This window comes from Quercus suber, unplaced genomic scaffold (assembly GCF_002906115.3).
Source record: "Quercus suber isolate HL8 unplaced genomic scaffold, Cork oak 2.0 scaffold_70, whole genome shotgun sequence".
Taxonomy (NCBI): Eukaryota; Viridiplantae; Streptophyta; class Magnoliopsida; order Fagales; family Fagaceae; genus Quercus; species Quercus suber.
Window position 1 is genome coordinate 396,866 of NW_027069535.1, and position 27,254 is coordinate 424,119.

Here is a 27,254-nt window from a genome sequence, read left to right on the forward strand (position 1 = left end):
AATTTATAAAAGTTTATCAGGGGCCAATCTTGCAAAAATACAATTAAAGCAAAACATACCTACTGCAATATTCTTCAAAGCACGCCTTGCCATATTAGGGTGGTCAAAGACATACTCTTCTGAGCTCCAATTTTTTTCAACCTGTGAAGCATTAACACAAACTATTTATTACTCAACAAAAAAAAAAAAAAAAAAAAAAAAAAAAAGATAGAAGCAGAAAATAGTAATTAATATATCATATTTATGCAACTCCTAGGAAGAATGCATACTGTGCTGAGTAACTCTGCTTTCAGTTCCTGGGCAAGCTGCTTCCTGATGAAAGTGCGAACAGAATGAACAGCATCAGGATCTGCAACTCCCATCATGTCCATTATTTCCCCTTCTCCAGGTAGAGTCATTGTGTTTGCAACAAATTCCTGGAAAAGCAGAGGTCATTGAATTGAAGTTACATTAGTACATTCACCCTTCCCCCAGTATTTTTTTTTTTTTTTCAAAAAGAAAGTAGCCATACATTATCCAAGCTTGAGTCACCGAGTATGCTTCTGAGCCCATGCACAAAATTTGGATTCAGAACCAATGGCTTGTTTTGTTGGAAATCAGCCACCAAGCTGAGCATCAGCTTGCGTGCCAGCAGCTGTGCAGCCTCCCAACTGAACAGAAAAATAATCAAGCAAATTTCTGTCCATCAGTTGCTCAATTACAAAAAAGAAACAGAAAAAATGGGGTATTTGTGGGTTGAGCAATAGTGTTGGACCTGGTAACAAATATACTTCCATGGGAGTAACACTTCCAGTTGGCTTCAATATATTTGTTTTTGGGGTAGCAAAGAAAAGGTTAAATATCCATTCCCATAATGATTTAAAGCTAACATCCAACTTTACAAAAAATTTAGTAGGTGTCATTCACCAAATCTTCACTCCAGACGGAACAGTGTTTTGTTAAGATTGTCTGAAACCACAATACTTTTTGCAAAAATATAACTATACAAACTTAATCCATGGTTGGTGCCAAAGTGGTATATTAGTGTGTGAGGTGCATGATTTTAAATCAGTGTGAACTTCCCTGATCAAAGTGAAAATATGAAAATAGCCTAAACAGTATGCACAAAAAAGAAAAGGGTTCACATCTAATACATGCCAATCTAATACATATAATACATGCCAATCTTATGTGCAGATGCAATTATACATAGTAGATGTGAGTTTTAACTTTAAAGAAATATGCCAATATAATAGCTATGCTACCATTACAGAAAGGAAATAGAGGAAAATTGCAGAGCTATTGGCTACCTCTTCTATGAAATATCGAACTTGATCCTGCCACAAATCAATAGAGTAAACAAGCTCACTTGCCCACGGTTCAGTTTCATCTCCAAAGCCCCAAGCAGAATCTTTCCTCTCCAATGTATTTCCTTCACTAGAACCAGGAGTAGGATTTTCAGATGGCAATGACATGCCTTGCCCAAGAAAATCAATTGCCCAAACTCTAAAATCACGTCCTAAATCCTTCAGTTGTTTCTCATAATGAAAAGAACCAACACCAAAACCAGGAAGAAAGAGCACTGGTGGGGAAGTCGCTTTTTCACACCCTGATTTCTCATAATGTACATTGAACTTGGGCTTCCATTCCCAAAAGCAACTACTGACTGCAGCACTAGATTCACCATTAGATTCATCTGGCATGCCTGGAATTACAACCTTAGTTTCTGACTCTCCTGGTTTTGAAATATCTCTTGCATCCTCTTTCCCATCAATCACATACCCATCATAGTTTCCACTTGAGACCTTTAAATCAACATTTCTAAAGCCCCCAAGGGTACTAGATGACCTAAATCTGCCCTGATGACTGTGTTGCTTTAAGAGAGACTGATCTATATTGTACAATCTAAAGGACCAACATCTGGAATTAATTTCAGTGCACCTAAATTTATGTTTTCTAAAAGTAAGCTTTGACTGATGCAAATCTGAACTTCTCACAACCAATTCCAACCGTAAATTTACTACATGAGAGCAAGGCGCACCACTGTATGAGAGAATATCCATACCCAGAAACTGTCCCTGAGACAAAGCAAATGATTTAGCAACAACCCAACTTTACCATCTGTTTGGTTGCAGAGAAAAAAATAGGGATATAAATGATGTGATTTTGAATTCCAAAGTTGTTAAGTTTTTTTCATTTTCAAAATGCAAAAATCTAAAGCTTCAAAATTGGAAAGGAAACATTATAAACAGATAGTATTATTAAAAACTATTCTTAGTCCTAGGAATTAGTAGTAGAGTAGTAGTGTTGCTTGCTATAGATATTTAAATGAAAGGAAACTGCTTGTTAAGAAAGAGAAAGGGAGGACAAGTTGCTTTCTATATGTGTTGATCCATTAAATGAAGTTAAGGATATTGTAATTCCCTTTTTATTTTTCTTGGTCAAGATATGCTTTTCCTCTTTTGTTTTTTTGTTTTGTGTTTTTGTGCCCCCTTTTTAACGAAAAAGGAAAGTTGAAGTGAAAAATAAGAGTTCCATCTAGCGCTCAAGATTAACATATAGTCATTTTTAAACATGTGTTCATGTCATGTACGTGTCATGTATGATACATAATGGTCAATGGATGCATTCCAAACCCTAAAGGAAAGCAAAGGAAATGTTAGTAGTTTCTTCTATCTATTTTAGGTACTCATCTCTGCTAGTGGGTTGCCTAGCTAAGAGGACATAAAATGTAAAACAAGTTACGGTCACCTAAACCAAACCAAACTCACGCCCCACTCGTAAAGGTTAACTCTATTAGGTAATTAATGTTATTGTTAAATTTTTACATACATTGAGGTTGATCACTTCCACAGGCACCTTAAGTAGGTAAGACAGCTATAAAATCTCCAACACTCATAGTCATATGCATGTAAAAATACTCCAGAATTTATGAACAAAATGAAACATATACCATAGTCATACTAAGCATATTGCCATCAAGCATCACTTCATTAGAGAGGTTTTGGAAGATGATGAAATTCATTAGTAAGCACCCTATTATTTGTGTGTAACTGCAAATGCGTAGTTTGCGTTACCCTTGCTAACTTGTCTACACTTTAATTATAAGTCTACCACCACGGAAATGAAGGAAAGATGGGATTACCAGAATGGGCAGTAGGGCCACTGAAGGAGCTATCAACTTTTGATTTTGAAGACAATAAGCATACTAACTACTTCAAAGTGGTACACCAACATCCAGACTCAGCTACCTCTCCCCCATCTTTCTTATTCCTTCCCTTTGACTTGCCCACATCCAAAGCCACGTCCTCTTTAATCAGAATTCTGTTCTAAATTCTGTTTAGAACCTGGACAACACACACAGCCGTGCTTGATATTTTTAGAAAATAGCACAAGTTTTATAAGAGAATGACACTTTTGAAGAAGAAGAACCTGAATAAAACACACACACAAATTCAGGACAGACATAGACACATAAAGAAAATACTCAAAGCATAAAAGAAAGAAATGATGCGTTATACTCAAAATTTGATACCTACAAACGGGTAGAGCTATAGCAATGAAAAATGCATCCACGCAAGCTTGCAAAGGCGTATTAGCGTGATCCAGTTTGATCTCTAAATTGGTAAAGTCTCTTTTTCTCACCTTCAACCAATCAAATTGAATTCAAATCAATGAAAACAACATAAATAATATGTTAAACCCACAACCTCACCATCCACTTCACTCTTACAAAGGAATAAGCTATCTTCACTCTTACAAAGGAATAAGGTATTGGATGAGTTACCTTTTTTGAACCTTAGGGTGTCCATGTTTGTGCCCCCCTGTCCCACAAGGAGGTGCCTTTGATATGCGTTTCGGCCGACCTTCTGGCACTGCAGGTAACCCAACAGCCTGCTCAGGCTCAACAAGGGGTGGGTCGATGGCCAAAGAAGGGCCAGTAGGCGTATTGTGGGACGGTGGCTCCTGCTGCATGTGAGGAGGGGTTGGACCAATACCTAAGTGTAATGATGGAATGGGTGACAGCTCAAGGAACTCCTGTGGGGTGGGTGGAGGGATGATGGGGCTAGGGAATGGATGTGGGATGGGTGAAGGGATGGTGAGGCTAGGGGATGGAGGTGGGATGGGTGAAGAGATGAGGCTAGGGGATGGATGTGGGATGGGTGAAGAGATGGTGAGGGTAGGGGATGGATGTGAGATGGAGGAAGGGATGGTAAGCCTAAGAGATGGATGTGGGGTGTATGGAGAGGGATCGGGGGTAGGGAGGCCTCCAAGGGTAGCAACAGGCTGAGGAGAGGGACATCCAGTCGGAGCTGTGCTCGTGCTTGGGCCCTCAGTAGTGCTTGGGCCCTCAGTAGTGCTTGGGCCCGCAGGAGAAGCTGCCTCCTCATTCGGGGCCTCAGGGATGGGAGGTTGTACACGATCAATATGATGCACTGCCGTCAGCACATCATTAATGTCAGTGTGCTCCTCCGTGCCCACTGGGTGATGCCGCAACAAACGGTTCACAAGTGAAACCTGCACATGGAAAACCCACATATATTAGTAATGCCTAAATCATCAACAATGCCAATCGAGAATAAAATAAATGTTGGTTTTGAATTAATTAATTGGTAGTAATAATTGGAAATTATCGGGAGAGCAAGTGCTAAGCAGAAAATGTAGCATATTTATTCCATATCATTGCAAGTGCCGTCCTAGTTTGCTGAATTTTTTTATTTTTTCTTTTTCTCGTACTTCTTTCCTTGCTCTTCATGACCATTTCAAGTAATTTTTCTTTCTATTCCATTATGGATTTAATTTTCCCAAAGTTGAACTCTTCCCATGCGTTGTGATCCATAAATTTTCAGCTATAAAGTTTAATTCCTGTATGCAATGTTTTTTTATTGCAAAGTAACAATGTTTACGATGTAAAATAGTAGATATATGAATGAACTAGTCGCTAAATCGTGCGATGCACGGGATAGTTGGTTAAATAACAATTACAAATAATCAGATAAAGCCCCAATGTTATTCGATTACAAATGCAGAGTGCTCCACGTAACACATAAAGGCCACACCTTGGTTGCTATATGGCAATGAAAAAATTATTACTAACATTCCAAAAGCTCATACACAGATGTGGGCATAATTTGAATTCATATAATGCTCAACTATAATTGAATTTATAGTCCAACACCAATATAAAGCATGTTGTCTTGTGCACTTGGCTGTATAACTAACTGGATCACTTAAAAACTACTTTATAGTAGTTGACTGAGGAAGACAACACACAGTCAACTATTGCAATAAGAGAAACTGAGAAAAGATATTGCAAAATTAATTATATATAATTTTTTTTGGCTGCATTGGATGCCAAGTCCACAGTTTTTTATTTATTTTTAATTCAATCCTAGTTTGTGAATTTGTGTAACTTATATTAGAATATTAAATTATTAATGTTAAAATTTGTACAAATTATTTGGTTTTATACCTTAGATAGTTAGATTTCTAATTAAATTTAACCGCATGACTATATTGACTAATGAAGCACAAACAACACTATTTTTCTCAAAAGCAGTGAAATTTAACTATGTCATTTATTGAATTTAAGTGGGACCCTAAGTTCCTGAAAAACCTATTCTAAGCTTTACCCCGTTATTGATGGGTACTGAAAGGAGCCACTGTTCAGACTTCAGACTAAGAATATTGACCAATTAAATGTCTCCTTCTTAAATGTCTTTGAACCTCCTGAAATGTCTCATACTGCTCAAGGATGTGGACTATAGCGAAACATAGTTCTTTTTTTTTTTCCCTCATAACTTTTATTTAGCTTACCCTAAATTAAAAGTTTTCAACTTGGCTTGGCAGACTTCTAAAAAACAAAACAAAAACAAATGTGTCCTAAAGTTTGATTGTTGAAATTTTAATTCTTAATAGAGGCCCAAATAGCAATAGAGTCCAAAATTTTTGGTTCCTAAAACTTTCATTGCAGAAATTTTAGTAGTTTAATAGAGGCACATATTCAAAATGGACCATGGTTATCAACGTCTAGCCTGGTTTTTTATTATAATAAAAATAAATAAATAAAAAATGAACCCCTAGCCCAAACAGGCAACCCATTCTGATGTTTAAAATTTCAAAAATTTAAGCTCAGCCCATCACTATCAGTTGGCCCAACCAACCTAACAAACCAAGGAAAGTCTTTCTACTAGACAAAGAAAGAACAAGAGAGTTTCGGATCATGGCAAGTCTCTCTCATCTCCAAAAGGGGGAGGTGTTATTAATTTGAGCTATGATTGACCAAAACTTTACAATAAGTGAAGAATTCAAGCTAACTGTGAAGGGATTCCTTTCAATAGATAAATAAAATAGCTCAGTTGCTAGTGACTATGACATGTTTATAACTTTTCATGCTTAGAAATGAAAATGAAAATATATATCTTATGAGATGATCTCATTACACCTCCCATCGTGTGTTGATCCTACATATTGTAATAGGGTGATCCCGTACGGTATTATCTCATCTAAGCACTACATAGTTCCTTCCCATTTAAAAAACCAGGACCATCCAACAATGCTATATAAATTGGATGAAACTCAAATGGTCCAAGTTGACAAAAAAATATTGCTAAATACTAACTTAACAAGTTGTAAACCACCTAGGCCGAAACAGATGGTGGGAGAAACTGGTCCAAAACTATCTTTGCTATATAACTTGAAGCTCAATGCTCCCAACAGAATCATAGGTAGTGGTATCACTCCTAAGTCCTTACAACAAAATGCTAGAATTGTGTTTTTTTCAGCTATATTTGTAAGACAACCACATTCATTACCACATTCTCTAAGGGGAGCAATCAAAGACAATGTAATGATTAAAAGAAAAAAAAATGATTCTTTAGATGCTGTCATAATAAAGAAGAATGGAAATACTCAAATAAAAAATTTTAAAAAATTTAATTTAATTATGCCTTCGTCTTCTTCAATCATAATAGGATTTCATAAACACAGTCGCAAGTTTCACCAGAGTAGCAGCTTTTGTATTTAGATTTTCTTGAGATTAGCATTGAGTATTTCAGTTACAAAGGAAGTGGGTCTACCACAAGCCAAAAAATATATAAATACATAAATAAACAAAATAGGGTATGAACAAGAAAGAAACAGTGGTTTCATGCTAACAAGTACGGTACGATGTAGAAGACTTGGAGAACTTACCAGCATAGTCAATTTAGCACCGGGCCTATCAATGAACCTCCGAGTTACCCTGTTGAACCAGCCGAAGTACTCGTGGTGTGGAGGCATCTCACCAAGCACTACTTCAAAACGCCGTTGAAGGCGATCACCCCAGTGGCCTATATGCACAGCATGTTTCCGCATCCAATCCACACCGACCTTCCCCCTCAAATCAATTTTATGTAGCACTCTATCAGTGTCAACATCCTCGGGAATATTTTGGATCATCCCAAACTGACGAACGACACGATCCGGCGTATGTTTCTCTACTAAGTGGAAACATACAAGCGGCACTGTTGCCGTCCACACGGCCCTCCCTGCAACGCACCACGGCGGAAGGTTCTCGAACTCAGCTTCATATGGCTGCCACACCACCTACAACAGCAAACAACACAAGTACACAACACATTAAGCTTTACATTTCAGAATTCACCAAACCTATAAGATTGTTCCTAAAAGTGTAAAACAGGGCATTCTCATACCTGGTTTGGCAACATTGAAGCTATTTGCTCGCGATACCTGTCCCTAAAGATGTGGGCGGGCCTATTTTTCTTGTTTGGGACCCACAACCACCTACAACAATGAAGAACAAGAGATCAATATCAACAACTTGCCTACTAAGATAATGTTATGATTAAAACTATAATGTAGAGACATTAACAAGTAAGATAATCTTATAGGATTTTACTCAATTGAGGATGGGATTCAATAGAAACTTACTTTAGGGATAGTGGAGCACGCACTGGAGGACCGTAAGCACCCACTGGCGGGCCACGCTCAACTGCCGGGCACAAATAAGGGAACCTCGCCCATGCCCAATACTGGACCAACAATAAACACCCACCGATCTGGTTGGTGTCCCTATCACTTGCCCTGCATAACTCTCGGTACATCCATGCAAGGCAAGCACTTCCCCAACTGTACACTTGTGGGTTGCGCAGGTCTTCCAATAGCTGTACCCACATTAGATGCACCCTATCGCCGGATTTGTCGCCGAATAGTGTGTCCCCTAATAGTGCTAGGATGTAGCAGCGTGCGTACTTATGCAGCTGATCCTCTTCAGCATTAGCTGGCAATGCTTCAGCAACTTGCTCCAAGAGTCGGCTGATGAGAATCCTCTGACCAATGAGTTGCTTATGCTGATCTTGATTTACAGGTTCAAACCCAAGGAAATCTCGGCAAACTATAGTCCAAGTTTTCTGTGTGCTCCCTGTTATAGCAGCACCATCAACAGGAAGCCCGATAAGAACCTCCACGTCTTGCAATGTGATGCTGACCTCACCATGCGGCATGTGGAATGTGTGAGTCTCGGGCCGCCATCGCTCCACTAAGGCCGTTATCAGGCCATGGTCAATCTCTCTACCCGGGAGCCAGAGGAGTCCCTCCAAACCAAGTGCCTTAATGATGTTAACGATACGATCGTCCACCATTGCCGCTCGTTTGGAGAACTCCTTACTACGGCTACGGCAGGTAAGGGTCCCTGGATCCTGCACAGAACAGAATAATGGATTAATATATGCCAAAGCATGTACATTGTATAAATTAAATTGGTGTACGTTAGTTAAAGATTGACTGTTGCGTTTTACCTGCCTATTCCAAATAGCTTCGGACCGATGGTTGGCCTGCTGTTGCAACACCGAGGTGTCAATGGGACCAGGGTCTGCATGATTAATCCGTCCAGCATTTGCAGCAGCCATACTGCACAAAAATGATACACAGTTAGCATGTAATACATATTGTTTAGAACAAAAACAAAAACAATGTAAGAAAGATTATAAAAAAATAAATTCTACTCTTGATTATTTATCAGTTCTCTATTAAAGATGATTGTTGCGAAAATAAACCCATGTAGGCAAGATTAAAGAAAAGAGAAGAAATATATAGACACGAGGATTTGCACAATATGCCTATGTCCACATATGTAATTATACTTTTCCCTACATGAATTGTCGCATCACTAACTTAAAGGATGTATATATATTAAGTTGCTTGGGGTATTAACATTGCACTAACTTGCTTGGGGTATTAACATTGCTTGATGTACTAATTAAATGGAAAGAGCTTTACGGTGGCCTTGTAGATTTTAGAAGAAAACTATCGTCCTAATAAGTCGTTTTTGGTAACCATATAACTGGTACTTTTACTAATGGCGTTTGTTAAGGCGACCTACATTGTCAAGGCAATCATGGTTGCTACCATAGATGCCAACAGAAGCCCAAAAGACAACTTTTATAAGGAAGTGATGTGCACCTTACATACAGAAATTGAATAGATCATTATTATTGCAAGTTGTTTGATATGTTTAAATTCTCAAGATTAATTACTAGAGAAATTTTTGGTTTTAGGTGGTGAAAGCCTTTGCTATGATTTTAGAAATTTTACTAAAAAAAAATGTCTGTTTTTGTTCCCATGATGAGTACCACAAAGAAGACAATCTTTCTGTGCGAAATCTTACTCTTTCACTCTCCTATTTATACAGTTTTGGAATTTTCTCAGGGTAGGTAACCTGTATTTTCGTTGACACTGCACAGAAATGTTATACAGAGAAGTGAATAATTTTCTAGAAGTACTTTAAAAGCATTTATCATAACACAAGGTAAAGTGGGTTACTGGATGAGACCATAATTTTATGGGCAGCCAAATTTCTGCTTATTAAAACTTTCTAGCACATATCAAGACACATGCTTTGTTAAGAATGGAGGAATGAACCATGAACATATGCAAGTGCAATGTTCTTATGATAATGTGAACATTTGTTGCTTTACATTTATTAAAATTACTAGGTTATGGTAAGACATATGGCTGTGCATTCCATGACATTAATACTGAACTCTCTTCATTTTACTGAAACAGAACAGAATTGGAAATTATTTTGCTCCTGTTAAAATGATAGCATTACACTTTAGGATGATGTGGCATAATGTAGCCAATGAATTCCAGCTCAGATGACACTTATTCACATAAGATGGGTGGAGGGTGAGGTCAAGGTTCAAAACTCACCAAGCGTTTGCGTAATTTTTTAATTTTTTAAAGGCATGCTCAGTGCACAAGGCTCCTGCTTCTGTGGGGCCTAGGAAACTGGTTTGTCAGCAGCCTTCCCCCAATATTTTTGGAGAGGCTAATTCCTAAACTCAAACCCGTGATACCTCACTTAGACAGTGGGCTTCTCCACCCGTGATACCTCACTTTGAAAAAACATATCTTTGCTTCATCACTTTGAGACATTGAAGGATAAAAACTTAAAGTAGCCCAGGCCCCAAGCTTTTAACTGCTGGAATGTCCAAATGTAAGCATCTTAGGCCATAAGCTATATTTCATAGATGAGATTAAAACATAAAAATAAGGTCAGGTTAACATCTTGTCTCACATCTGGATTCATTACTCTTCTATTAGGTTTGTGCATAAGGCTTGCCATTTGTGAGATAATGTTGCCTTATAATCACTTGGATGGATTGCCTGTAATTTTGCTGAACTTGCAGTGTTGAAGGGATCTCTGGCTGTTTTCGTTTTCGTTTATGGTCTTCGGGGTATCTTATGCCATATATGGGTTATGGAGGAGTATGGTGTGGCTGAATCTTGGAGTAGAAAATATTTGGTACCAATGAATTGGGTTTGGGATGGTTATTTCTTTGGCTGCATTGATAACGGTGAACTTCTAATTAAGAATGCCACTGGGTAGATTTCAATTGACCCTGAGAGTCCAAATCAGAACATTCTTGCAATTGAAGATGCTGATTGGATGGGTTTCACAGCTAATTCAATGGAGAGATTGATTTTACTTGATGGGGGAAAGTAAATGTGAAACTTAACTTTAGCTATTATATTGCTTACAGAGCTGAGAGCTTCAGTTTTTCCATCGTCATCGTGAAAATTAACTTTATCTATTATAGTTTTATATGTATTTAAGTCTATGGAAACTCAAAGCTTTTGATGCTGAAACCAAGGTTGTAATTGTTTCCATCCTTGACTTCAAGAAATATGTCAATATGAATGGGTGAAGTTAGCTAAGTTACATTTGAGGATTGATAGTTCAAAGTGTTGAATTGAAGTGAATCTTATTAGTTTTGTTTTTCTCTTTTCAATGTGCATTTCTTACAAGCAAATTACAGCTTGAGAATGCTATGCTTAGGGTCTTTGGCCCTGTTTTAATATTCCTAGGTGATTTCAACCCTGGAGTTGACACTATCACTTATGCTTATTTTTCGTTGTTTCTTTTATTTTCCTTAGATTTTTTAGCAACCAAACAGTGACTCTGATTAATTAGGATTGTGGAGACAAAATTCAATAATGATTAGCTTTTTTTGTTTCCTTGATTTCATTCTATATTGGCTTTGTTTAGAGTCTCATTTTGTTTGGTTCTTTTTTCTTTCTTTTTTCCCTTTTAAGGCTCTGGCTGGTTGCTAACCAAATGGAAGGAAAATGATTGTTAAGTCAGTGTTAATATTAGTTTTTGCCCTACCATTTTTCAAATTAACATCAGTAGTGGCTAGAGAGAATGCAACAATTTCAAATAGTAACAGTTTTACTGTGTTTTTGTACTATATAATATATATAGGAAGGAGGATTATTTAGCTGTTTGTGCCTGTGTTTGGTGAAAGTAATTGTGGGTGGCAATGCGTATTTAGGTTTGGGGAAATTTTCATTCAGTGCCATCTACTTATTTTTATACAGATTTGGTTATTATTGCCAGGAATATCCAGAAATTTTGTGTATATTATAGGTGTTATCAATGTTGCAAGTAGCAACAAGATGCTTTAAGAGTATAGCATCGTAGTATAGTACTTAGCAACTCCGAAATGTGCTCAAAGGAGGATTTCAGATGGCTTAAGTAATTCTGTTCTATTGTGCTTTCGCCATGACTATACCGAAACCCTTTAGTCTAATTGGCTTGCTTAGCAATATTTAATTCCATGGCTATTTGTGATAGAATATAGTGGTCAGTTGTTCTCAAGTCCAACAACTAGCAATAGCTGAAATTTTGCTTCCCATAAGTTCAAAACTATGGAATCCTGATTGACCATAATTGACACTGTCAAAAACCAAAAATTGCATTAATTTCACTAGTAGGTGTTGATGTAAGAATGAAGTAGGACAGATTTGAAGTGCCTCCCATATGAATGTGTTGGACTCTATTATTATTATCAGCAACCGACAGCTGCCGCCACAGCAGTTGGCAGCATCGGCAGCCGCAGCAAGGAACTGTGGGTAGCAGTATATCATTTGATAAGTAAAGAACTATTTTAGTGCAACAAGACTACATTATGTACAAAAGACACATAAGTATAAAGAAATACAGAACGTTATTAGTAATATGAACTCTGTAATGAGATTTTGTTAGTGAAACACCATGCCAGAGATTAATCAAATAAAGAACAAGTAAACATAGCTAACAATTGGGGTTATGGCAATGACAATTCCACCAAAATCAGCATGTTGTAGGCTTCAGTTTGGTAATCAACCTCTCCCAAAATAATTGTGGATAAGACTGCTTGCTAACCTCCTCTCTCAATTCTTGTAAAAGTGGTAGTTTTGTGTAGTAGGTATGACCCTTTTTTTTTTTTTTTTGATAAGTGTAGTAGGACTTGCTAACCTCCTCTCTCAATTCTTGTAAAAGTGGTAGTTTTGTGTAGTAGGTATGACCCTTTTTTTTTTTTTTTGATAAGTGTAGTAGGTATGACCTTTTATAAAGGTTTTAAAGGGGTGAGAAGGGATGTTATTTGGGAGACAGAGTACAAGAGATATTTCTTCTCGTAACCTAAGCCCTAGGGTTTTGGCTTTTGTTCCATTTTTTCAATTACCGAGATGATTGGGATCTACTTATAACTTATGTGTTAGTTTACTGTCTGAGAAAGTGTAAAACTGGTATAGTCGTGCATTTTCTTCATGTCTTTGAATTTACTACATTTTTTCGGAAGTTGAATATAATAGCATTAAAATCTTCACTGATTTTTGGAGGATCTTGTGACAAACAACAATGCGCTATAGACACAATCATACAACAAATTTCACAACTTTTTTTCACAATTTGTTGAGTTAGTAGATTGTGATCAGTGTAATATCACTTTCGTTGGGACCACCATTGACATCACTATTATTATTGCATACCAAATTTTCAATCACAACCTTATACCTCATCAGTTATGAAAATAATGAAATTTGTTGTGACATTAGACTAATTGTGTGACAAAATGATTAGGTAATAATTTGAATATGGCCACTACACAAGGACAGGAATGGAGGTGATCTGATAGTTAAGAAGATTTCAAGTAATTCATTATCAATTAATGGATGAACCTTTGAATTTATTTGACTCAATTCCTGACATTGAAGCAACATAGGCGAAATCTCTATCAATGTGATTGTTTTCAGGTTGGAATTAAATGATTGTTGGTATTAAATGCTAAATTAATATATCTTATTTGCAGGAAGATAGTATCTTCCAGCTTGTGAAAAGTATTTGGCTTGATCAATAGTTCTGTCTTTGCATATGGACAGGTATTGTTTAGATTGCTTTTGTTTCTTTTCTATTTTGTTAGACAGGAAGTGAAAATACTTAAACCATTTGGTGTCTGGCCAATACCTTGTTGGAAAAAAAAAATTATCCAATGATCAAGTCTTAATCCCGTGTGTTTTTTTAGAGACTCTTTGCCCGTATAAATGAATCTCTTATTTATTGAGCTCATTTAAGCTTATATCATAGTATTGAACTATAGTCCTAATTTTTTTTTATTTGTATCATATTATTGAACTATCAAATATCACATTCAAATATATTACAAAAATTATCAAAATTTAGGAGTTAGAATAAATTATTTAATTGCCGTATCCATGCTGTGTTGTATCCTTATTTTTAAAAAATTGCCATACCCCCATGTCTGTGTCCGTGTCATATCCGTGTCCGTGTCCGTGTCGGTGCAACATAGTTTATTCGTTGTCATACTGAGTAATAAGAGAGCTTTAGCTAGGAGTTCCTGTTATTATAAAAATCTCTTTTTTTAGGTATTTTGCTTTTCTATCAGAAACATGAAGATGCAATGGAATGGAAACTTCTTACATTTTAGGTTTTCATGATGATGGTTTTTATGACTTGATTGACTCTTCTAGGTGAGACACTTGGGTAATTTGTCTACATGTGGTTGTGGTGGGTTTAGGTTTAGGAGAATTTGTGATTTAGGGTTTAGAATTGTTGAAGAAATGGTTATGGGATTGTGTTACAAATTAAAAGATGGTTGGTTGAGTTGTTCAATAGTTATTTGGTAGAAGAAAGTATGTCAGGTTTTATGGTTTTGATAGGTAAAAGACGGCTTGATTTGGGGTTATAAAGAGGAGGAAAAAGACAAAACTTATGGTGTTTGGGGGCTGTATGAACAATACCTGTGAATAGTACCACAAGAAAGTGGAGAAGAAAAGAGAAAGGAAGAAATGAACATGCAAAGGTCAGCATTTCCCAATGCTAAAAAAAAAACTCCATATTTTTATTAATCAACTTCAGGTACTTTGAACGTATTGAGCATAAATATATATAAAGACTCTTTCTTTTAATGGTAGTATTAGGGCTCCTAGTGGTATTACCACTTCTAGTTTGACTAGTGAACTAAAATCTAATAAAAGACTAACTGGACTCAAAGGAAATTCTAAGATACTTAGGATCTCCTAGAAAATTCTAGACTAATACGATTAATATGTAGGAATTGTGGAAATTACAGTTTTTCCCCTAAATACAAAAATGAGTCATGACCATCACTAATAAAATAAAAACACAAATAAAGAAATGTTTTAACCCACAGAAACACATAACTAGGACTTGAGAAGTTTAGAACCACACAACTTTCATTTCAATTGGACTTCAAATGTGACCCCATAATATAATTCATGAATAGGCAAATTTGCAGAGTAATAGCAAATCAATCTTCCATGGCTGCATCAAGTATGACCCTGAGATTCTATCAAAATTTAACCATTATTCTAACAAAACCAAATCAACCCTAGAATGGTTACACTGTGCCACATGTCTTTTTTGTGTTGGAGATTTTGTTAATTCTATAAAAGTAATTAATATTTTCACTGATCTCATTAAATATATCAACATGAAAATATGACCATGTTTATACCTTTGTTTCTACTATAAACCTTTGTTTATACTTTTCCTTATAATTGTGATCACCTTCTCTTTTGTTTATTAGTTTGAGTGTTCCTATTATAGTTAGAGTTACAACAGCTAAAGTCATTAAGTCAAACATAACTAACTAGCTATTTATCTTGATCACATTTTTATAACATTAAAATTTAATCGGGATTTGTTTAAGTAAGATTATTCAATGCTTTAAACTTTGATATCTTTATATTTTAATACCATATAGAAAATCAGCAATTCTTTAAACTTACCATTGGTTTCAGCTAATCCAGATGAACACATGCCTATTCTTATCATATCAATGACAGAAGCCTATATTAACGTATAGATATTATATAGAAATTTAATCTCAATTTTTATATTGGATTACCAAATGCGTGAAGTTCAGTATCTTTATGTTATAAATACTAAATAGAAATTCAACTTTTCTTTATGCTTAGCTATGAATATCAACTCATTTAGGTTATTACATGTGGCCAACCCTAACTAATGTATGGATCACCCTAACTAATTTACTGAGGATCCATACAATCCCAACAATTTGGGACAGAGGATTGTTGTTGTTATTGTTTAGATTAATACATGTTCTGATCATGTAATTGACCTACGGCTATGCTAACATATACATTTTATAAATATACAACTGAAAATCATGCAGATAGTAGTTCTTGACCCCATATGACGGATTCCATCAACTTTATATATTGTGTATAGATACTTTTATCCTAACTTAAAATTTTGAAGACATGTGAATTGATAAATACTCTTCACGTAAATTTCTTATTGTTAGTTTCTCCATGTCACAATCTAAAATTATATAGTTACTAATAAGAAAACTAAAGGTAGTGGACAAGTATTATTAATTTCTAAATTTAAAAATAAGAATAATAAGCGTTATAAAAACTGTAGTGTCCAACAAAAAATCATTTGTGTCTCATTGTGATAGATACTGGAGGACTAGTATCTATCACAATGAGACACTCTTGACTGTCTCCCCCACCTGGACAAGTTCAATTTCTGGATTAGCAATTGGAAAGAAGGCTACTTTCATACGCCAGAAGAATGGAGCTGAGCTCCTTAAGAGCTTGAAAGCATTTACATATATTTTTGATCCACTTCTGGAGAAGATCTCAAGATCCATTTGATCAAGCATTTGGGATTTCTTTTGCTCAACCCCTAAACTCGCTTATAAGATCTAAACAACCAGCTAGTCCAATGTACACTAAAGGATGAAGGTGGACTTCAGAAAGTCTGATGGATTTCCCTTTGAAGGGAACAAAATAACCATTGTCCACACATTTAATGGTTGGGTATGTAAAGATTGGAATTAGAGGGGGTCATTTACTTGAATGGCAGTATATTTATCCTTATGAAAGGATTGAGGTGTCAACATTAAGCCCAAAGTGTAAAAGATCCACATCATAAATCTCGTGGCATTTGGGTACTTGTGACTCCTTAATCTTAAGAATTCACATAGTCCCATTCCTATATACTCCCTATGTCCCAAATTGGTAGTCCTCTATTCCATTTTGAGATATCCCAAAATGAAGTCCTCTTTGAAAAGTCAATAAATAAATTTCTTAACACACCCTTTACTTTACTTAAAAAGTTAATACCCCTCTTTCACTAAAGTTTAAATTATGGAGGTTAGTTTTCGAAGCTTGTACCTTTTTATGTAAAAGACAATGCATTAAATGGTGTTCCCTTAAAAAGTTGTATTTTCTAAACAGACCAAACAATATGGGATGGATGGAGTATCATATAGGACCTCAAAGGGGTAAAGTAGAGATAAGAACATTGATGTAGTATATGTGGCACAGACACACATGATACCAAGCTGTCATATGCCTGTATATGTGCAGCTTGAACATCCTACAACTAGGACAGGAGCAGGCAGGACGCACTCTTCCACATAACACATATCCTACAACTAGAGAATGTTAAATATCAATCCATCTTACACAATATCTGATGACCTCCAGGAGATCATCCATCAGGGAAACCAAGCTGGCCTAGATATTAAAAGCAGGGAAATCAACCTAAAATGCATTTTAAGGTAACATGAAATAGTAACAGCTTAGAAACTCAGTACCAAGTTATCCTAGAACCCATTAATATGCTGCCTTATATATGCATGTAGGCAGAAGCAACAATTTAGTTTTATAGTCTTCTTAAGTTACCACTAAAAGATGGAACTATTTTAGCACTAAAACAAAAATATCTTAGCTGAATTTCATAAAGAGAACCAATAACAGAAGATTTAATATTAAATATTCAAACTTACAAAGTAAAAACAAGAAATGCTAGGCACAAAATTCTTCAACCATAGGCAATACAATTTCACTTAAGGCAAATGAACTAGAATTGGCCATTGGTAATGTGAACCATCCTATAATGTGAACTAGAATCAGTCTCTGAAAATTTAAAATGTTCCCCATTTTGTTCTTTCATCCACTTTCATTAAGATTTTGGTTGGTGTGTCTGACAGAATGCATCTTTTAGGGACCAATATAGCACTTAGCCTATATTTTACAAATGAAAAGATACAGTTATGTTCTATTTTTATCCCTAAAATATTGTCCAAATTCTATTTTTGTCTCTTTCATTAGACATCTCAGCAAAAAACTTAACGGGAGTGGAAAGAAGGAAAAAAATATAGAATATTCTAAATTTGAATGGATGGATATAGAAATTTATTTAAAAATAAAACCTGAACTATATTTCAAGGAAGAAAAAATTATTTTAACCCAATAAATAAAGTTCTTGCAAGTGGTAGCCCATTATGAACAGTTGGTCTTGGTTATACTACTCTTCCATATATATCTAAATGCTATATGACTGATCAAAACAAAATCTAGATGCCATACGAGTGATAAAAAAAAATTAAAAAAAAAAAAAAACTAAATGCTAGATGCATTGGTTGTTTTTTTTTTTTTTTTAAGCCAGAGGTGAAAATTGAGTTTGGTTCATATTTGTCATTTTGTCCGACTAAAATGGGAAATTTAGGAGGGTTCGCTCCCCTTCAATTAACCAGCAAAGCCAAAATTTATAGAGAATAGGCCTAAAAAATTATACAAACTGCAGTATACTCCTGCAATACATAGATTAATTAAACTTCACATGTAAAGTAAGATCATAAATATTAGTGATAATAAACTGGCCACTAAGAAGAATTTCTTAGCACTGGCCACTAGAGTTACATGGACATGTTTTTATGAGCTTCTGTGGCATGTCATATGAGCATTAGCACTGGCCACTAAGAAGAATTTCTCTATGGCATCAGTACAAGTGAGTTGTGACATGCAAGAGCCAAAAAAAATCTGATGAAGATTAGATGACCAGTGGTATTTTAGCATTGGACCTTACTAACAATCCCCTACAGTTTAGAGAAGTGGGTATTTAGGATTTGACCTTACCTAACAATCCCCTACAGTTAAGAGAAGTGGTATTTTAGCATTGGACCTTACTAATCTAAACAACGCATCTATGTAAAGGGGCAGTTAGCCATACAAGGAAACCAATAACCAAGCAGCTGGCATTATACTTGCAAAATGATTATAGCACCAAAGGTGCACAATGGTATATTTTCAGTTCTTAAATATTATTTCTCCTCATTTTATCTATATATGACTCTTTTATTTTATTTTTCCTATTTTATACTTCTGAATTTTGGGCCTGTTAACTAGAGAATTTTGGTTTTGTATTTCCGAAATTGCTCCTCTATAAAGGAACTCATGAAACTCCTCACATATATAAGCTTCTTCAACATAATTTCGCGGGGTTGGATCTTCTCTTTGAATGATATCTAATTGTTTTCAAATAAGGGTCACCTGTACGGAAACTTTTCCAATCCCTGATTTTACGTTTGTACTAAAACCTTATAACTAAAACATATCACAACCTATTTTACCATCAGACCTACATATAGCCTGTTTACCACTTTCATAACTGAAAAATGAGGCATACATATTAATTTTATTACTATAAGCATGGATTAAGATAAGCATATTTATGAAATAAAAAATAAATACATAAAGGATTAAGATGAGAGCAGCCCAACCTGATGAAATGTCCAGACAAGATGAGGCTGAAAGTTGGTCTGAAATGTGATTGGCCCAACCTGCAAAAGAATAGTGAATCAAAAGTCATTTTTTTTTCCCAATCGCATAAAGAAACACTTCTTCAAATTTAATCTCCAAAACCTAAATTTACTATAATTTGAAGTATCAACCTTCACATATAAGTACAATGAAAAATCAGCCTTATTTTTAACACATATCAATAACTGAGAACTTCAGAGCAGAGCAACATATTCTATTTTTATGACCTCTACACAATTTCAAATTCACAATTTAAGCATGCATCCATGTAAAAAAACAAACCAGGTGAAGAAAAAATCCCAAAAAATAACTAGAGCTTTCTCTCTTCATTAAAACAGAGTACCATCACACCATTAAACATAAACTCAATCAAAATTTCTAAAATTTCTATACACTTGTGAACAATTGCATGTCATCATAGGAATATACACATGCAAAGCACTAAAATTAAATCCTCAGCAAATATAAACAAACCCAGCAACATAATCCGATTTCCACAAACCAATTCAATCTCAAACAACAAATATAAAGTTTCTCAAAACAGAACCCATAAACCCACTAAAATTAAATTTTCAGCAAATATAAAGTTGTCCTTTTTTAGAAATTCAAAACAGAACCCACAAACCCACTGTTTCTCGGCAACCAAACGGAGAAACCCATTATATATAAACATTGTTTCTCACCTTTTTTTTTTGGTTTTCACAGACCGCGTAGACTGATCAAAGCTCTGTGAGTGAGATTTTTCTACTTCGGTGGCCTTTATCAAACTTTCGGAGGAGACGCCTGAGACGGTACACCTCGCTGTGCCTTTACCAAACTCTTCGCCGAATAGGGTGACTGAGGGTGGAGAGGGTGACTGAGACTGAGAGTGGAGAGGGTGACTGAGAGAGGAACTCAAGTGTGAGAGTGAGACGAAGAGGGAGAGGGCGAGTGAGAGACCGTGAGAATGGAGAGGTGAGAGAGCTCTGTGAGTGAGACTGAAGAGGTGAGAGATGAAAGACTGTGAGAGAGGCGTTATTTTTCAAAAATGTCTCTGATTTCTCTGATTTTTCACACGTGCCAACTGAAACGGACAAGACAGATGACCATTACTAGAAATCGAGTTTTTGAGAATCGATAACTGAGTCTTTAAGCCTCGAGATCTAAGTGTCGTCCACGTCATTATCATTGCTAGGTGTAGGCTACGTGGATGCTTGGTCAGAAATCGACTTTATAAGACTCGAATTCCACGTGTACTCTACGTGGCTGTAGACCAGGTCAATTTAAGAAAACCGAGCCTGAAAGAGTCGATTTATTTAGACGAAAATCGAGTCTGATAGACTAGAGATGTTAGTAATCTATATACACAGTAATCATGTCCAACTAACTGTATAGTTGTACAGTTATGGTTAAATACCAATTTCGTTCTCAACCAATGTAAATTGGTTCTTTCCAAACTGCTTCCCTTAGCACCAAATGAACCTTCTCACAAACGTGGGTGTGGTGAGATAAGGATTTGGTCAATGGCCTCTCAAGGATGTGACAATGGAGAGGAAGAGAGTAGAGGAATTTGTAGAGTCTCTAAGGTAAAGATTGGGGATGAGGCAATCTTGTTTTTCTCTAGGGTTTCTCTCATAAAAATTCTCTCTAGAAGCTCTCATAAAATCGTGGGTATAAAGGTCTATATATAGTGGGGTAAGAAAGGAATACGAAGAGACATTTTTTGCCAAATAGGGTAAATTGGCGGCTTGGTCTCGCGGCTTGTCCAAGTTGCGAGTTCAAGTCGCGGCGTAACGGCCTGGCCAGCCTGGGACTTTTGTCCTGTAATGGGACAGCTGACGCCACCCTTCAGCTTCCCTGTGTGCATCTCACGTACCTGCATTTGGCGGCTTGTAGCCACGAGCCACCCGCGAGTCCTAGCTACGAAGCTCTGCTTCTTTGCACATACTTGAGCTTTTCTTCACATCTTCTCACACACTACCCTTACAATAATCCCACCTAAATACATGGTTACTAAGTGCTAAATTACAAGTAAATTGGCACGGAATAAAGCCAACAAGATGGTTGATAAATTTCAACCTTACATGTAACTTGAACCCAACCCATATATATATTCTTTCTTATTTTCAGCTCCATCCCTGCTCTACCCAATGATTGGTGTCACAGTGGATAAGAATTTTTCCTTTCCATCCAATTTTTTCTAGAATGCTTGGTGTTAATCTCTCTCGAAAAATAAAATGTACCTCATTTTTTTCTATAATACTTGTAAATTTCAATCTATCTCAAAAATAAAATGTACTAGAAGGTAAACTTTTTCCCCCAATGTGCTAGGAAATAAATTTGTAATTTTTTTTTAATCCAACTTAAATGTTTTAATTTTTAATTTTTCATATTGGTTAAAAATGCTTCTAATACACCCAAATAACTCTCTATCACAAATTTAAAACTAAAGAACCAAATACAAACCAAAGAACCAAAGGTTCACAAATACCAAATATGAATTGCACACAAACCAAAGAGAGAGTCACAAATCAAATCCAAAAGTTGCAATGTACCAAGAGAGAGCAAATCAACAAACCGCAGAACCAAAACCAAGTAACAACAAACATCTCTCACTATTCCAAATTACAACCCACAAATATCAAATAACCAAATAAAGAAAGAGTCTTTTTCTCACACACTTTCATCTATCTCTCTAATTTTCTGTAGACAAACTTGAAGGGATGTCAGACAAGGATTGAGAAAAGATTAATAGACAAGCTTGTGGCACTATTCGTTTGTGTTTTGCCAAGGATGTTATTTTTGGTGGTGACATGGTGATCAAGCCTTTGCACAAGTTCAAGTGTTACTTGGACTTGTTCGGTATTTGCAATTTGAATTAGCCCGTAGGGGCTTTGGTGGTGGCGACAGAGAAGTTTCGTTTGTGGTGATATGCACTTTGTTTTGGATTCTTATTTGGATTTAGCACCATATTTGGGTGCATTTGGCATCCATTGGCGCATTTAGTAGTGTTTTTGGATAATTTGCATTTTTTCTAGTTAGGCTATGATTTGATTGAGTGCTTTACATTTGTGGTTTGGGAGATGTCTTGTCAAGGTGGGGACTTGTTAAGGATTTGTATTTGGTGGTTTGCAAATGTTGTTTGTGAGGCTTGATGGAATTCAAGCCAAGGTGGAGATTTGTAGAATATGGCTTGAATTAGGCCTTCGACTCTTTGTTGGATTTGGATAAAGGAATTTTATTCCTTTTGGGTTATTGTTGTTTGAAGTCATCAAAATTTATTATAAGTTTTGTCTACCACTTAATTTTGAGTTCTATTTGGAGTAGGAGTGATTCTCCTTTTGTGTGTGGAAAAGAAGTCCAATCCTTTTTAGTTTTGGATTACTAGCTGACTCAAGTCTCTATATAAGCATAGTGCTGCTACAGAAAATTAGAGAGAAAGATGAGAGTGTGTGAGGAAAAGGCTTCTCTCTTCATTTGGTTATTTGATATTTGTGGGTTGCAATTTGGAATAGTGAGAGAGGTTCGTTGCCGCTTTGTTTTGGTTCTGCAGTTTGGTGATTTGCTCTCTCTTGGTGCATTGCAACTTTTGGATTTGATTTATGACTCTCTCTTTGGTTTGTGTGCAATTCATATTTGGTATTATGAGCCTTTGGTTCGTATTTGGTTTTGTATTTGTGAGAGAAAGTTATTTGGGTGTATTGGAGATTTGAGTTTGTGAGAGTGCCTCTGCACCAATTTGTATTATCCCAAATTTGTTATTGTGAAATTTGTTCGTCGTCGCCCGTGGATATAGGCTATTGCCGAACTACGTAAATCTTGATGTTTTGTGTTTATTTTCTTTTGGAATAATTTTCTTCGTTCCTATTGTTAGCTTGAAGATCTTTCACAAGCCTAAAATATTTTTACAATCAATCTTGATAATTTGAGCTTTCGCTACTATACAACAAACTGGTATCAGAGCTAAGGTTCGCTACCTAGGTGTTTGGATTTGTTCTCTTTTGAGATTTTGGTGATTGGTTCGTGAATCTGATTATTGGGAGAAAGATGTCAAGTGATTCCTCTATAAAATCTTCGGCGGATTCTTTTGAAAAAATTTTGTCAGAGTCTTCTGCAAAACCTTTGGCGATTAGGACGATGGTTTCTAATGCCAAATTTGAAGTAGAGGAATTTGATGAAATGAATAACTTTGGCATGTGGCAATGCGAAGTTATGGATGTCTTGGTTCAACAAGAGTTGGATATTACTTTGGAAGACAAACTTGAAGGGATGTCAGACAAGGATTGAGAAAAAATTAATAGACAAGCTTGTAGCACTATTCGTTTGTGTTTGGCCAAGGATGTTATTTTTGGTGGTGACATGGTGATTAAGCCTTTGCACAAGTTCAAGTGTTGCTTGGACTTGTTCGGTATTTGCAATTTGAATTAGCCTGTAGGGGCTTTGGTGGTGGCAACGAAAAAGTTTCATTTGTGGTGATGTGCACTTTGTTTTGGACTCTTATTTGGATTTGGCACCATCTTTGGGTGCATTTGGCGTCCATTGGTGCATTTAGANTTGTTTTGGACTCTTATTTGGATTTGGCACCATACTTTGGGTGCATTTGGCGTCCATTGGTGCATTTAGAAGTGGTTTTAGATAATTCGCACTTTTTCTAGTTAGGCTCTGATTTGATTGAGGGCTTTGCATTTGTGGTTTAGGAGATGTCTTGTCAAGGTGGAATTTGTATTTGGTGGTCTGCAAATGTCGTTTGTGAGGCTTGATGGAATTCAAGCCAAAGTGGAGATTTGTAGAATATGGCTTGAATTAGGAGTTCGACTCCTTGTTGGATTTGGATAAAGAAGGAATTTTACTCCTTCTGGGTTACTGTTGTTTGAAGTTATCAAACTTTATTAAAGTTTTGTCTACTACTTAATTTTGAGTTCTATTTGGAATAGGAGTGATTCTCCTTTTGTGTGTGGAAAAGAAGTCTAATACTTTTTTATTTTGGTTACTAACCGACTCAAGTCTCCTATATAAGCATAGTGTTGCTTCCAAAGTAATATCCAACTCTTGTTGAACCAAGACATCCATAACTTCGCATTGCCACATGCCAAAGTTATTCATTTCATCAAATTCCTCTACTTCAAATTTGGCATTAGAAACCATCGTCCTAATCGCCAAAGGTTTTGCAGAAGACTCTGACAAAATTTTTTCAAAAGAATCCGCCAAAGATTTTATAGAGGAATCACTTGACATCTTTCTCCCTAATAATCAGATTCACGAACCAATCACCAAAATCTCAAAAGAGAACAAATCCAAACACCTAGGTAGCGAACCTTAGCTCTGATACCAGTTTGTTGTATAGTAGCGAAAGCTCAAATTACCAAGATTGATTGTAAAAATATTTTAGGCTTGTGAAAGATCTTCAAGCTAACAATAGGAACGAAGAAAATTATTCCAAAAGAAAATAAACACAAAACATCAAGATTTACGTAGTTCGGCAATAGCCTATATCCACGGGCGACGACGAACAAATTTCACAATAACAAATTTGGGATAATACAAATTGGTGCAGAGGCACTCTCACAAACTCAAATCTCCAATACACCCAAATAACTTTCTCTCACAAATACAAAACCAAATACGAACCAAAGGCTCATAAATACCAAATATGAATTGCACACAAACCAAAGAGAGAGTCATAAATCAAATCCAAAAGTTGCAATGCACCAAGAGAGAGCAAATCACCAAACTGCAGAACCAAAACAAAGCGGCAACGAACCTCTCTCACTATTCCAAATTGCAACCCACAAATATCAAATAACCAAATGAAGAGAAAGCCTTTTCCTCACACACTCTCATCTTTCTCTCTAATTTTCTGTAGCAGCACTATGCTTATATAGAGACTTAAGTCAGCTAGTAATCCAAAACTAAAAAGGATTGGACTTCTTTTCCACACACAAAAGGAGAATCACTCCTACTCCAAATAGAACTCAAAATTAAGTGGTAGACAAAACTTATAATAAATTTTGATGACTTCAAACAACAATAACCCAAAAGGAATAAAATTCCTTTATCCAAATCCAACAAAGAGTCGAAGGCCTAATTCAAGCCATATTCTACAAATCTCCACCTTGGCTTGAATTCCATCAAGCCTCACAAACAACATTTGCAAACCACCAAATACAAATCCTTAACAAGTCCCCACCTTGACAAGACATCTCCCAAACCACAAATGTAAAGCACTCAATCAAATCATAGCCTAACTAGAAAAAATGCAAATTATCCAAAAACACTACTAAATGCGCCAATGGATGCCAAATGCACCCAAATATGGTGCTAAATCCAAATAAGAATCCAAAACAAAGTGCATATCACCACAAACGAAACTTCTCTGTCGCCACCACCAAAGCCCCTACGGGCTAATTCAAATTGCAAATACCGAACAAGTCCAAGTAACACTTGAACTTGTGCAAAGGCTTGATCACCATGTCACCACCAAAAATAACATCCTTGGCAAAACACAAACGAATAGTGCCACAAGCTTGTCTATTAATCTTTTCTCAATCCTTGTCTGACATCCCTTCAAGTTTGACTTCCAAAGTAATATCCAACTCTTGTTGAACCAAGACATCCATAACTTCGCATTGCCACATGCCAAAGTTATTCATTCCATCAAATTCCTACTTCAAATTTGGCATTAGAAACCATCATCCTATCCGCCAAAGGTTTTACAGAAGATTCTAACAAAACTTTTTCAAAAGAATTTGCCAAAGATTTTGTAGAGGAATCACTTGACATCTTTCTCCCCAATAATCAAATTCACGAACCAATCACCAAAATCTCCAAAGAGAATTAATCCAAACACCTAAGTAGCGAACCTTAGCTTTGATACCAGTTTATTGTAAAATAATGGAAGCTTAAATTACCAAGATTGATTGTGAAAATATTTTAGGCTTGTGAAAGATCTTCAAACTAACAATAGAAACAAAGAAAATTAATCCAAAAGAAAATAGACACAAAACACCAAGATTTACGTGGTTCGGCAATAGCCTACATCCATGGGCGACGACGAACAAATTTTACTATAAAAAATTTGGGATAATACAAATTGGTGTAGAGGTACTCTCTCAAACCCAAATCCCAAATACACTCTCTCTCACAAATACAAAACCAAAGAACCAAATACAAACCAAAGAACCAAAGGTCACAAATACCAAATACCAAATATGAATTGCACAAAAACCAAAGAGAGAGCTACAAATTAAATCCAAAAGTTGCAATGCACCAAGAGAGAGCAAATCACCTAACTACAGAACCAAAACCAAGTGGCAACGAACCTCTCTCACTATTCCAAATTGCAACCCACAAATATCAAATAACCAAATGAAGAGAGAGCCTTTTTCTCACACACTCTCATCTTTCTCTCTAATTTTCTGTAGCAGCACTATACTTATATAGGAGACTTGAGTCAGCTAGTAATCCAAAACCAAAAAGGACTGGACTTCTTTTCTACACACAAAAGGAGAATCACTCATATTCTAAATAGAACTCAAAATTAAGTGGTAGACAAAACTTCTAATAAAGTTTGATAACTTTAAACAACAGTAACCCAAAAGAAATAAAATTTATTCCTTATCCAAATCCAATAAGGAGTCAAACTCCTAATTCAAGTCATATTCTACAAATAACCAACATACACTTTCTTCTTTTAGTTTCGGGATACATAAATAAAGAATAATATATATATATATATATGAAGTGAATAGTATCAATAGAAATTTACACAATTAGTGTAGCAAATTTGCAAATTTACACATTTTTAACTTGACTAATGTGGATGATTTTGGGAGTTGAATGTGTAAAATTGA

General features: G+C 35.9%; 1 protein-coding gene across 1 annotated transcript; it reads right to left on the reverse strand.

Annotated features, from left to right (window-relative positions):
- Positions 1–3,127: 3,127 nt before the first annotated feature.
- On the reverse strand, positions 3,128–20,221 carry LOC136067390 (serine/threonine-protein phosphatase 7 long form homolog). The gene is made up of 9 exons (XM_065773158.1): positions 20,109–20,221; positions 19,386–19,445; positions 8,778–8,889; positions 7,912–8,678; positions 7,674–7,764; positions 7,174–7,566; positions 3,767–4,497; positions 3,515–3,624; positions 3,128–3,326 (listed from the first exon to the last, which is right to left on the reverse strand). Exons 3-8 carry the CDS (start codon positions 8,886–8,888, stop codon positions 3,621–3,623), a joined length of 2,097 nt encoding a protein of 698 aa, XP_065629230.1. The 5' UTR covers position 8,889; positions 19,386–19,445; positions 20,109–20,221; the 3' UTR covers positions 3,128–3,326; positions 3,515–3,620.
- Positions 20,222–27,254: the final 7,033 nt, after the last annotated feature.

Bases quoted from the DNA above. Each gene is read 5' to 3' on its own strand.
- LOC136067390 (XM_065773158.1), bottom strand. From the start codon at position 8,888: ATGGCTGCTGCAAATGCTGGACGGATTAATCATGCAGACCCTGGTCCC. The intron at 8,679-8,777 runs GTAAAACGCAAC...TGTTCTGTGCAG, and splicing joins AAGCTATTTGGAATAGGCAG to GATCCAGGGACCCTTACCTG. The intron at 4,498-7,173 runs GTAAGTTCTCCA...TTCCATGTGCAG, and splicing joins GTGCTAAATTGACTATGCTG to GTTTCACTTGTGAACCGTTT.